A 13,204-nucleotide genomic window follows, 5' to 3' on the forward strand; every position below is an offset into this window, starting at 1 on the left:
ATCTTGAATTAATCAACAAATGAAATGTTTACCCTGATGATACATGGCTGCACCCTCAGCCCCCGACCCATCCGGACCGGATCAGTCCACTGAACCAGAAGAAGGAACCTGGACCTTATCAAACCATCAGGACACAGCAGATTCTCGCTTTGAAAAACCAGACCGGAAGTGGTTACGTGAAAGGCGTGATGGGACAGCCGTCATGGCGGATGTTTTGAATCCGCAGCTAGCAGTTAGCCGTGAGGATGCTGCGACCGCTTTCCAGTCTGTTTCTGAGTCCTGACGTGAAGCTGAAACTGGTTCGCGCTGGTTTCCAGTTCACGGCCGACCTTCTGCACCTCAGCCCGCCTGAACTCAGCGAAGGTACGGCTGCGTCTACCTGAACGTACTCCGGTTTTTCTCCGGTAAAATCAGCATAAGCTAGGAAACAGGCCGGAGGAACAACAGTAAAAAAAAAAGAAGTTTTCAACTTTACATGGTTGAATTTAAAGATCAGAGAAGCTTCATCCAGATAAATAATTAACTTGATCACGTTATACCGTCATAGATTCACTATAAATACGTTTAAGCATGAGCAAGATGCGGGTTTAGCACCGATCTAAGGTATGAACACATGTCAAACTTTCTTTCTTTCTAAATTGCTTTCTTTCTTTCTTTCTTTCTTTCTTTCACCAATGTTGCTTTTCAGTAGTGATGTTATTGCTGATGTCAGTTTTTTGAATTACTTCCAGTTTTATATACCGATAAATTTATAAAGTGGTCAATATACGAGCAGTCATTGTTAGACACATGCTTTTTTTAAGAAGCACACTTTTGAACTTAAATTATAAATTAGATGTTTTACACACCACCCTGTAAATGAACAGATATTCCAGAAAAACCAAGAGGAAGTTGTAATGGTGCATTTGTTATCATCCAGCTGTTGGAATTATGCAGAGCAACATCACGGTTTTCGACCAGGGCTACTCGTTCCAGTCCTCCAGGACCACCGTCCTGCAGGTTTTAGTTGCTTCCCACTCCAAACATACCTGACTTGCATTAATGAGTGATGGTGCAGAACTTGATGGGCCGTTCTCAGTGACGTCACACTGTTCGTTTCCACCGCCATGTTGGCAGGCTAAAAGCTAGCTGGGACCCGCTGCAGGAGGGAAGGAGCGCGCGAGCCAGGCGTGTCTTTCAGCGGCGCGCGGGACTCTGTGGACATTTCTGACAGTTTAACACGTTTCGGGTTTTCTGAGAGCCGGGTTCTGTGAGAGAAGCGGCTCCAGGTTCTTCTGAACCGGAACAGGACGGTCACGGATTCGGCTTCAAAGCTTTGATCGCGTGACACCCCTCGGAACCGGTTCGACTGGTTTCAGACACGTCGCCGTTTGGAGGCGCGCGGCAGAGCAGCGACTTTAAAAGTTCGGTTCGGTTCTGGGCTCAGATTGTCCAACAGTTTCTACGCAGCGTGTCTCTGTGGTCCAGCTCGACCCTGTTCCGGATCAGCCCGGAGCGGAAAGCTGGCATTCCAGCACGCGCGCGCGCGCCTCTGCTGCAGTTTTTTGGAGGAATTTTAAAAACACCTGTGACATCACCACGTGACCCTCCGTTACAACTCACGCGAACAGAGGAAGTAAAACGGATTTAGGGGCCTCTGCCGGGCAGAGACCTGGTTCTGTGGTGGTGCGGTGGGTCCGGTGCTGAATGGATTCATGTTTGCTTGCATTAGATTTGCTTGTTTGTTTGTCCACACTCTTCATCATCATCATTCAATTCAGAAATCTTTATTTGTCCCCAGGGGGGGCAGCAGAAGAAGAGTGCAGGCTAAAAGCTAGCTGGGACCCGCTACAGGGACGGCCTGGCGGACTGAGCACTTCCCAAACCAGTTCAGCTCTGATTCGTTCAGACAGGAATATTAGGAAAAACGTGTTGTTGTTGGTGCTGGAAACCTGTCTGATTTTCCAAATTCCTGGACCTTGAGGGTTACAGCTAGCTGGTCGGCGGACAGTCGCCCTTCACAGCGAAATTAAAGCATGAGGTCAGATTAGAGCTTCTAAATATTTGGTGGCAGGATGGGAATCAGACCTTCGGCTGTGGAAAGTTCCCCAAACTTTTTCCTCTTCAAAGCGGAGTAGAAACCAGCAGAAGCAGATGAAGTTAGAGCGATGTAAAGATTAGGAACGTCCCGGTGAGAAGTTTAGGAGTTAACGTTACTAACAATGACTCCGGTCACTACAATTACTACAATCACACGAACAACGTTTCTGTTTCTGGTGGATGAATAACTTCTTCTTTTCTGCTTGCTGTCGTCTTTCTAACTTTTCCAGATCTTCCTTTAGCTTCTTTTCTCAGTGCAGACAAACAGGAAGATGGACGGGACATAGGCTGGGGACATCGGCTTGTCTTTTACCCAGGGGAAGACAGGTTAGCCTCAGCTACATGTCCGTTAGCAACAGGCTAACGTGATGGGTCTGGTCCTGGGACACAGCAACGTTAAACCCCTGCAGTTTGCTGCATTTACTAACGCGGCGCCTTCAGTTTTCATCAATAAATATATTCCAGGGTAGAGCAGCTCGCCAGAAATAGACCTGCAAAGCGTGAGAAAGAAAATTTTCTATAAACCTCCCACATCAAAGTGCTGCTAACAGCTGAGCGTCTCTGACAGCTTCCAGGTGTCTGGCTGACGGCAGCAACACGTTAAGCCGTCGTTCAGGGTCAGCAGCAGTCTGGAAAATACAATCCCGTCCTGGGATGTGGACTGGAACGTCCAAAGGCTCAACACGGATGGACCTTTAGTTTTTATGTGAAAAGCTAGCTGTAGACCCGAGACCCGTAGCAGAAGAAAACCAGGAATGATCTGTACACACACACACACATATACAAACATATAAAACCAGGAATGATCTGTACACACACACACACGTATACAAACATATAAAACCAGGAATGATCTGTACACACACACACACACACATATACAAACATATAAAACCAGGAATGATCTGTACACACACACACACACACACACATATACAAACATATAAAAAACCAGAGGGGTATTGCACAAAACCAGAATAAAGAAATCCAGGATAATTAAGCAAGCCCAGCTTGACCTAGCTTGCGCGGCCTATCCTGGCTTAATTGGTTGCACGTTTGCTGAGCCAGGATGAGAAGGTGCGGCTAGGTTAAGCCAGGTGAAGATAGTTGGGATAAGTGCGTGTGCACGGCATACTGAAGCAGACCTCGCGATCGCTCACAGAATCACCGATGGGGAAATGGATAAAAGTCGCGCGTCCTACGTCACGGCCGCTGAACAACAGCTCCTGACGGAGTTCTCTGACGAAGTTAAGGATATTATAAGGAAAAAAGGCAATACCAATGCCATAAGTAAAGAACGCGAGAGATCCTGGCAGACAATAGCCGACCGGCTCAATGCGTAAGTAGTCAAAAACTGTACAATTAATAAACAGTGCTCCACTGGAACTGTCATAATTAGGTTACAATTAAAGGAGTTACTTTTCAAATCCACTAACTGTTGTATACTTTAAGAGTGACAAGCAGGTGCATGTTACTCAGGAAATGTAGAGTATGATTAGGTGCAAACAATTATCCACAATGTGTCATTTAATCTATTTTCCTCATGTAACGTTTTTATCTATTTTATCTTTCTGTCCTTCATAAAGAACAAACCTGTCTGGCCATAAAAGGACCTGGCAGCAAGAAAAAATTAAATATAAGAACATTTTGCAGGCTGGTAAGTGACTCCAAAGTAGATAACCATGAACAAATGAGGTGAATAGATGAGGTGTCTGCTGACATGTTCAATGTCTGTATGATTGTAGCAGTTAAAAAAAGGCCTATAGAACTGGCACAGGGGGCGGCCCACTAAGCCAGGATGTGACTCCAGCAGAGGAACTGGCCTCCATTTAAATAAAGGGAGGCCAGTGATGGAGGGGATCCAGGGAGGGACAATAACTGACTCTGTCCCAGCCACAGAAACTGTCCGCTTCATACAAGGTACACAAAGTACTGCAATTCTACTGCACATGGAACACAATCACATATAATATAGTGTCTGACTTTGGATAACCTTGTAGTGTCTGGGAACACAATTACACTTTTGGAGCCACCAGAAGATGATCCGGTTAGTACAGTATCTCCAAATCACAGGCTTGGTATGTTCTGTGAAATCTTAATCCGAGTCCTCTCGCTGCATGTATACAGCAGGGGGAAGGCACGTCTGCAGCTGCAGAATGCACGTCTGCAGATGAGGAGACTGTGTCATGGAGTCCAGAAGGCTTGAGGCATGTCAGTTTTATGGGATTGGCCTGCTTATTTATTCCATGAAGGATATGAAGTCAGTGATGTGGTGCTAATAGAAAATGTGTAGCAGGACCCGGATGCAATAAAACACATATTTATAAAACCTCTGACAGCAATTTGACGAGCAGTCTTCATTAGCATAGCAATATAACACTTGGCCTGAGTAATAATACTGCAACTCGAATCCATATAAAAAGGCTGCTGCGATTACGAACAGATTTGGATTAAATGTACAGTGACTGTATATGTAATATTTTAATACTGGATGATTAAAATGACGCGCCATACTTAGGAAGACCATGGACATGCTGTAAAACACATTAATTCCTCACAGAATTGACGTTGGACATGCAAGTAGTCGCTAGGATTAATCTTAGCCTGAGCAGTTAGCCTGGTCTGGAGCAGGCTAGCTGCAGCGGATAAATCACCACAGTAACTTGGCCGGGTTTAGTTTGAGCTGCTTTCATGTAACCGACTTAAATTCAGCCAGGATAACCAACATATCCCGGCTTAATCCCTTTTCTTGGTTTCGTGCAATACCCCTCAGGAATGATCTGTACACACACACACACACACATACAAACATATAAAAAACCAGGAATGGTCTGTACACACACACACACATATACAAACATATAAAAACCAGGAATGATCTGTACACACACACACACACACACACATATACAAACATATAAAAAACAAGGAATGATCTGTACACACACACACACACACACACACATATACAAACATATAAAAAACAAGGAATGATCTGTACACACACACACACACACATATACAAACATAAAAAACAAGGAATGATCTGTACACACACACACACACACATATACAAACATATAAAAAACAAGGAATGATCTGTACACACATACACACACATATACAAACATATAAAAAACAAGGAATGATCTGTACACACACACACACACACACATATATACAAACATATAAAAAACAAGGAATGATCTGTGTACACACACACACACACATATACAAACATATAAAAAACAAGGAATGATCTGTACACACACACACACATATACAAACATATAAAAAACAAGGAATGATCTTTACACACACACACACACATATACAAACATATAAAAAACCAGGAATGATCTGTACACACACACACACACACACACATACAAACATATAAAAAACAAGGAATGATCTGTACACACACACACACACACACAAACATATAAAAAACAAGGAATGATCTGTACACACACACACATACACAAACATATAAAAAACAAGGAATGATCTGTACACACACACACACACACACACACATACACAAACATATAAAAAACAAGGAATGATCTGTACACACACACACACACACACACACACATATACAAACATATAAAAAACCAGGAATGATCTGTACACACACACACACACACACATATACAAACATATAAAAAACAAGGAATGATCTGTACACACACACACATATACAAACATATAAAAAACCAGGAATGATCTGTACACACACACACACACACACATATACAAACATATAAAAAACAAGGAATGATCTGTACACACACACACACACACACACATATACAAACATATAAAAAACCAGGAATGATCTGTACACACACACACACACACACACATATACAAACATATAAAAAACAAGGAATGATCTGTACACACACACACACATATACAAACATATAAAAAACCAGGAATGATCTGTACACACACACACACACACATATACAAACATATAAAAAACCAGGAATGATCTGTACACACACACACACACACACACATATACAAACATATAAAAAACCAGGAATGATCTGTACACACACACACACACACACACATATACAAACATATAAAAAACCAGGAATGATCTGTATGCTGATGGATCCGTTCAATCTGCGTCATCATGTTTATCATAACATTCTACGTATTTCTCCTCATGTTGCTCCTCAGGTTGCTCCTCATTTTGCTCCTCATATTTCTCCTCATTTTGCTCCTCATGTTTCTCCTCATATCTCTCCTCACGTTGCTCCTCATGTTTCTCCTCATGTTTCTCCTCATGTTGCTCCTCATATTTCTCCTCATGTTACTCCTCTGATTTCTCCTCATGTTTCTGCTCATGTTACTCTCATATTTCTCCTCATTTTTCTACTCATGTTTCTCCTCATGTCTCTCCTCATGTTTCTTCTCATATTTCTCCTCACGTTTCTCATGTTGCTCCTCGTGTTTCTCCTCATGTTGCTCCTCATGTTTCTCCTCATGTTTCTCACGTTGCTCCCCATGTTTCTCCTCATGTCATTCCTCATATTTCTCCTCATGTTGCTCCTCATGGTTCTCCTTATGTTTCTCATGTTTCTCCTCATATTTCTCCTCGTTTCTCATGTTGCTCCTCATATTTCTCCTCATGTTGCTCCTCATATTTCTCATGTTACTCCTCATATTTCTCCTCATGTTGCTCCTCATGTTTCTCCTCATATTTCTCCTCATTTTGCTCCTCATGTTTCTCCTCATGTTACTCCTCATATTTCTCCTCATGTTACTCCTCATATTTCTTCATGTTTCTCCTCATATTTCTCCTCATGTTACTCCTCATATTTCTCCTCATGTTACTCCTCATGTTTCTCCTCATATTTCTTCTCATTGTGCTCCTCATGTTTCTCCTTATATTTCTCATGTTTGTCATATTTCTCGTCATGTTGCTCCTCATATTTCTGCTCATGTTACTCCTCATATTTCTCCTCACGTTTCTCCTCATATTCCTCCTAATGTTGTTCCTCATGTTTCTCCTCAAATTTCTGCTCACGTTACTCCTCATATTTCTCCTCATGTCACTCCTCATGTTGCTCTTCATGTTTCTCCTCATATTTCTCATGTTGCTCCTCATGTTTCTCCTCATATTTCTCATGTTGCTCCTCATATTTTCCTCATGTTTCTAATGTTGCTCCTCATTTCTCCTCATATTTCTCATTTTTCTCCTCATGTTGCTCCTCATGTTGCTCCTCATGTTTCTCCTCATATTTTTCCTCATGTTTCTCATTTTTCTCCTCATATTTCTCCTCATGTTGCTCCTCATATTTCTCCCCATATTTCTCCTCATGTTACTCATGATGTTGCTCCTCATGTTGCTCCTCATGTTTGTCCTCATGTTTCTCCTCATGTTGCTCCTCATATTTCTCCTCATATTTCTAATGTTTCTCCTCATGTTGCTCCTCATATTTCTCCCCATATTTCTCCTCATGTTACTCATCATGTTGCTCCTCACGTTTCTCCTCATGTTACTTCTCATATTTCTCCTCATGTTACTCCTCATTTTGCTCCTCGTGTTACTCCCCATATTTCTCCTCATGTTACTCATCATGTTGCTCCTCATGTTGCTCCTCATGTTTCTCCTCATGTTTCTCATGTTTCTCCTCATGTTGCTCCTTATTTTTCTCCTCATATTTCTCCTCATGTTACTCCTCATATTTCTCCTCATGTTACTCCTCATGTTTCTCCTCATATTTCTCCTCATTGTGCTCCTCATGTTTCTCCTTATATTTCTCATGTTTCTCATATTTCTCGTCATGTTGCTCCTCATATTTCTGCTCATGTTACTCCTCATATTTCTCCTCACGCTTCTCCTCATATTCCTCCTAATGTTGTTCCTCATGTTTCTCCTCAAATTTCTGCTCACGTTACTCCTCATATTTCTCCTCATGTCACTCATCATGTTGCTCCTCAGGTTCCTCTTCATGTTTCTCCTCATATTTCTCATGTTGCTCCTCATGTTTCTCCTCATATTTCTCATGTTGCTCCTTATGTTTCTCCTCATGTTCCTCCTCATATTTCTCCTCATATTTCTCATGTTGCTCCTCATATTTTCCTCATGTTTCTCATGTTGCTCCTCATATTTCTCATGTTTCTCCTCATATTTCTCCTCATGTTTCTCATGTTGCTCCTCATTTCTCCTCATATTTCTCATTTTTCTCCTCATGTTGTCCTCATGTTTCTCCTCATATTTCTCCTCATGTTTCTCATTTTTCTCCTCATATTTCTCCTCATGTTGCTCCTCATATTTCTCCCCATATTTCTCCTCATGTTACTCATCATGTTGCTCCTCATGTTGCTCCTCATGTTTCTCCTCATGTTTCTCCTCATATTTCTCCCCATGTTTCTCCTCATGTTGCTCCTCATATTTCTCCCCATATTTCTCCTCATATTTCTCTTCATGTTACTCCTCATATTTCTCCTCATGTTACTCCTCATATTTCTCCTCATGTTACTCCTCATATTTCTCTTCATGTTTCTCCTCATATTTCTCATGTTTCTCCTCATATTTCTCCTCATATTTCTCATGTTGCTCCTCATCTTTTCCTCATGTTTCTCATGTTGCTCCTCATATTTCTCATGTTTCTCCTCATATTTCTCCTCATGTTTCTCATGTTGCTCCTCATTTCTCCTCATATTTCTCATTTTTCTCCTCATATTTCTCCTCATGTTGCTCCTCATGTTTCTCCTCATATTTCTCCTCATGTTTCTCATTTTTCTCCTCATATTTCTCCTCATGTTGCTCCTCATATTTCTCCCCATATTTCTCCTCATGTTACTCATCATGTTGCTCCTCAGGTTCCTCTTCATGTTTCTCCTCATATTTCTCATGTTGCTCCTCATGTTTCTCCTCATATTTCTCATGTTGCTCCTTATGTTTCTCCTCATGTTCCTCCTCATATTTCTCCTCATATTTCTCATGTTGCTCCTCATATTTTCCTCATGTTTCTCATGTTGCTCCTCATATTTCTCATGTTTCTCCTCATATTTCTCCTCATGTTTCTCATGTTGCTCCTCATTTCTCCTCATATTTCTCATTTTTCTCCTCATGTTGTCCTCATGTTTCTCCTCATATTTCTCCTCATGTTTCTCATTTTTCTCCTCATATTTCTCCTCATGTTGCTCCTCATATTTCTCCCCATATTTCTCCTCATGTTACTCATCATGTTGCTCCTCATGTTGCTCCTCATGTTTCTCCTCATGTTTCTCCTCATATTTCTCCCCATGTTTCTCCTCATGTTGCTCCTCATATTTCTCCCCATATTTCTCCTCATATTTCTCTTCATGTTACTCCTCATATTTCTCCTCATGTTACTCCTCATATTTCTCCTCATGTTACTCCTCATATTTCTCTTCATGTTTCTCCTCATATTTCTCATGTTTCTCCTCATATTTCTCCTCATATTTCTCATGTTGCTCCTCATCTTTTCCTCGTGTTTCTCATGTTGCTCCTCATATTTCTCATGTTTCTCCTCATATTTCTCCTCATGTTTCTCATGTTGCTCCTCATTTCTCCTCATATTTCTCATTTTTCTCCTCATATTTCTCCTCATGTTGCTCCTCATGTTTCTCCTCATATTTCTCCTCATGTTTCTCATTTTTCTCCTCATATTTCTCCTCATGTTGCTCCTCATATTTCTCCCCATATTTCTCCTCATGTTACTCATCATGTTGCTCCTCATGTTTCTCCTCATGTTTCTCCTCATGTTGCTCCTCATATTTCTCCCCATGTTTCTCCTCATGTTGCTCCTCATATTTCTCCCCATATTTCTCCTCATATTTCTCTTCATGTTACTCCTCATATTTCTCCTCATGTTACTCCTCATATTTCTCTTCATGTTTCTCCTCATATTTCTCATGTTTCTCCTCATATTTCTCCTCATATTTCTCATGTTGCTCCTCATCTTTTCCTCATGTTTCTCATGTTGCTCCTCATATTTCTCATGTTTCTCCTCATATTTCTCCTCATGTTTCTCATGTTGCTCCTCATTTCTCCTCATATTTCTCATTTTTCTCCTCATATTTCTCCTCATGTTGCTCCTCATGTTTCTCCTCATATTTCTCCTCATGTTTCTCATTTTTCTCCTCATATTTCTCCTCATGTTGCTCCTCATATTTCTCCCCATATTTCTCCTCATGTTACTCATCATGTTGCTCCTCATGTTTCTCCTCATGTTTCTCCTCATGTTGCTCCTCATATTTCTCCTCATGTTTCTCCTCATGTTGCTCCTCATATTTCTCCCCATATTTCTCCTCATGTTACTCATCATGTTGCTCCTCATGTTTCTCCTCATGTTACTCCTCATATTTCTCCTCATGTTACTCCTCATATTTCTCCTCATGTTACTCCTCATATTTCTCTTCATGTTTCTCCTCATATTTCTCCTCATGTTGCTCCTCATATTTCTGCTCATGTTACTCCTCATATTTCTACTCATGTTACTCCTCATATTTCTCCTCATTTTGCTCCTCATGTTTCTCCTCATATTTCTTCTCATATTTCTCCTCACGTTTCTCATTTTGCTCCTCGTGTTTCTCCTCATGTTGCTCCTCATGTTTCTCCTTATGTTTCTCATGTCTCTCCTCATATTTCTCATGTTTCTCCTCATGTTACTCCTCATATTTCTCCCCATGTTGCTCCTCATATTTCTCTTCATGTTTCTCCTCATATTTCTCCTCATGTTGCTCCTCATATTTCTGCTCATGTTACTCCTCTGATTTCTCCTCATGTTTCTCCTCATATTTCGCCTCATGTTGCTCCTCATATTTCTGCTCATGTTACTCCTCATATTTCTACTCATGTTTCTCCTCATATTTCTCCTCATGTTGCTCCTCATATTTTTGCTCATGTTACTCATATTTCTACTCATGTTACTCCTCATATTTCTCCTCATTTTGCTCCTCGTGTTTCTCCTCATGTTGCTCCTCATGTTTGTCCTCATGTTTCTCACATTGCTCCCCATGTTTCTCCTCATGTCATTCCTCATATTTCTTCTTATGTTTCTCATGTCGCTCCTCATATTTCTCATGTTTCTCCTCATGTTACTCATATTTCTCCCCATGTTGCTCCTCATGTTGTTCCTCATGTTTTCGGATCAGAACTTGCAGATCATTGTCTTGCAGATTCTGGAGTCTCCCAGCAGGAGGCGCTGGAGGTGTTGCAGGCAGTGAAAAGCGTTGGAGGAGGACCTTCTCTCACCGCTCTGGAGCTCCTGCAGAAGGAAGAGGAGTTCAGGAGCATCGTGACGTTCTCGGCTCAGCTGGACCATGCTCTCCAAGGAGGATTTCCTGCCGGGAAGACGACGGAAGTCTGCGGCGTTCCGGGAGTTGGAAAAACGCAGCTGTGGTGAGACATGTGTACGATGGACACCATTGCCGGTGAGACTGTGATCAATAACGTTTGATCTGTTCTCAGCATGCAGCTGGCCGTGGACGTCCAGGTGCCTCAGTGCTTCGGCGGCGTTGAAGGTCAGGTGGTCTTCGTGGATACGGAGGGCAGCTTCCTGCTTCAGAGGGTCGTGGACATAGCCACCGCCACCGTCAGACACTGCTCCCTGCTGGCTGAAGACGCAGAGCAACGTGTTGCCTTGACAACTTTCTCTGTGGAGTCCATCCTGGCCAACATCTTCCTGGTAATGATGAGGCCTGTTGGTGGTGATGCTGCTGTTTGGAGGGTCCTCATTGGGTGTTTGTCTGCATCTCTCAGGTGCGTTGCCATGACTACGTGGAGCTGCTGGCTGAACTCCACCTCTTGCCCGACTTCCTGCAGGACCGGCCAAGAGTCCGCCTCCTGGTGATTGACAGCGTGGCGTTTCCGTTCCGACGTTTTGATGACCTTTCCCAGAGGACACGCCTCCTTCATGGCATCGGCCAGCAGCTCAACACCATTGCAATGCGACACCACATTGCCGTGGCGACCACCAACCAGATGACCACTCGGCTGCGAGGCAGCAAACCACATCTGGTGCCGGCCCTGGGAGAGGGCTGGGGCCACACCCCCACCATCAGGCTCCTCCTCCAGTGGAAGGGGTCGCAGCGGCTGGCAGCCATCTTTAAGTCTCCAGGTCACTTGGATGCCAGCGTCCAATACCAGATCACCACTGATGGCTTCAGAGACGCTGACCAATCAAAGCAAATGCAGAACAAACGGACTCAAACACACACTGACCAATCAGCTTCCAGCCTTAAAAAACCTGCTGCTGATTGGTCAGAGACTTTTAACCAATCAGAGGCCTTGTGTGTTTAAAGAAGTGAGTTTGATATTTACCAAAGATCAGATTCCTTTATGTGTCCTAGTGGGGCCATTACAGCAGAAAAGCCAGAAAACATCTAAACAATAAAGACATATTAATCAATATATGGCAATAATCATTTATTCTGGGGTGACTCAGAGTCTCAAGGCCATTGTTGGTCTAGAACAGGAAGTACTTGCTGGAGCTGAAGCTGTGACGGCCTGTCTGCCGTGTCTTTTGTTTTTCTCTGTAATTGAACTTCACTTGTCCACCTGTCTTAATCAGCCAGTACGATTTGCTTGTGGGTTTTTTGGTCTCCAGTAGCCGCCCAGCCTTTCTCTCATTACCAGGAGTCTCTCAGGCAGTAAAGAGGAGCAGAAGCAGAATTTTCCTCCAGGACACAGCCGCAGATTGCTCTGTAGCACACCACCGCCAACAGACTTTAGATATGGATCTAAGATGTAGTCCTCCTGGTTTCTGGCATGGAAGACAGGACTTTTGTGTTGACAAGGAACGATTCACTTTGGATCAGAGACAGGCAGTATTATTAGGCAAACCATGCGTTTGCTTATAGCCCCAGGCCCCATACAAGGCCCAAGGGCTCCCGAAAATGCCTTCTTCATATTGTTTTCCCCATATTCCTTTTTTTCTATCAAAATCTCCTCACAATAGCAGCATTGGAATGTCTTTTACTCATGTTTTGACTGGAGATGGGCCGATATTAGCATCAGACATACTCCCCGATCCTACCAAAAGTAAGGGATGCCGTCAAGTTAAAGAAGGAGTCCAATCGGGCCTTTTTGGCCTGTGGGACTCCAGAGGCAGCTGATGGGTATCGG

At 42.8% G+C, this 13,204-nt stretch overlaps 1 protein-coding gene across 1 annotated transcript; it reads left to right on the forward strand.

Moving 5' to 3' along the window:
• The first annotated feature begins 162 nt into the window (after positions 1 to 162).
• On the forward strand, positions 163 to 12,490 carry rad51c (RAD51 paralog C). The gene is made up of 4 exons (XM_042005096.1): positions 163 to 363; positions 11,257 to 11,479; positions 11,549 to 11,765; positions 11,840 to 12,490. The coding sequence occupies exons 1-4, from the start codon at positions 246 to 248 to the stop codon at positions 12,377 to 12,379; spliced, it is 1,098 nt and encodes a 365-aa protein (XP_041861030.1). The 5' UTR covers positions 163 to 245; the 3' UTR covers positions 12,380 to 12,490.
• Positions 12,491 to 13,204: the final 714 nt, after the last annotated feature.

This window comes from Melanotaenia boesemani, chromosome 13 (genome assembly GCF_017639745.1).
Source record: "Melanotaenia boesemani isolate fMelBoe1 chromosome 13, fMelBoe1.pri, whole genome shotgun sequence".
NCBI lineage: Eukaryota > Metazoa > Chordata > Actinopteri > Atheriniformes > Melanotaeniidae > Melanotaenia > Melanotaenia boesemani.

What these genes read in the sequence shown, in the direction of transcription:
- rad51c (XM_042005096.1), top strand. Translation starts at nt 246, where the DNA reads ATGCTGCGACCGCTTTCCAGTCTGTTTCTGAGTCCTGACGTGAAGCTG. An exon ending in CCCGCCTGAACTCAGCGAAG is followed by an intron (nt 364 to 11,256) that starts GTACGGCTGCGT and finishes ATTGTCTTGCAG; the next exon opens with ATTCTGGAGTCTCCCAGCAG. An exon ending in GTTGGAAAAACGCAGCTGTG is followed by an intron (nt 11,480 to 11,548) that starts GTGAGACATGTG and finishes ATCTGTTCTCAG; the next exon opens with CATGCAGCTGGCCGTGGACG.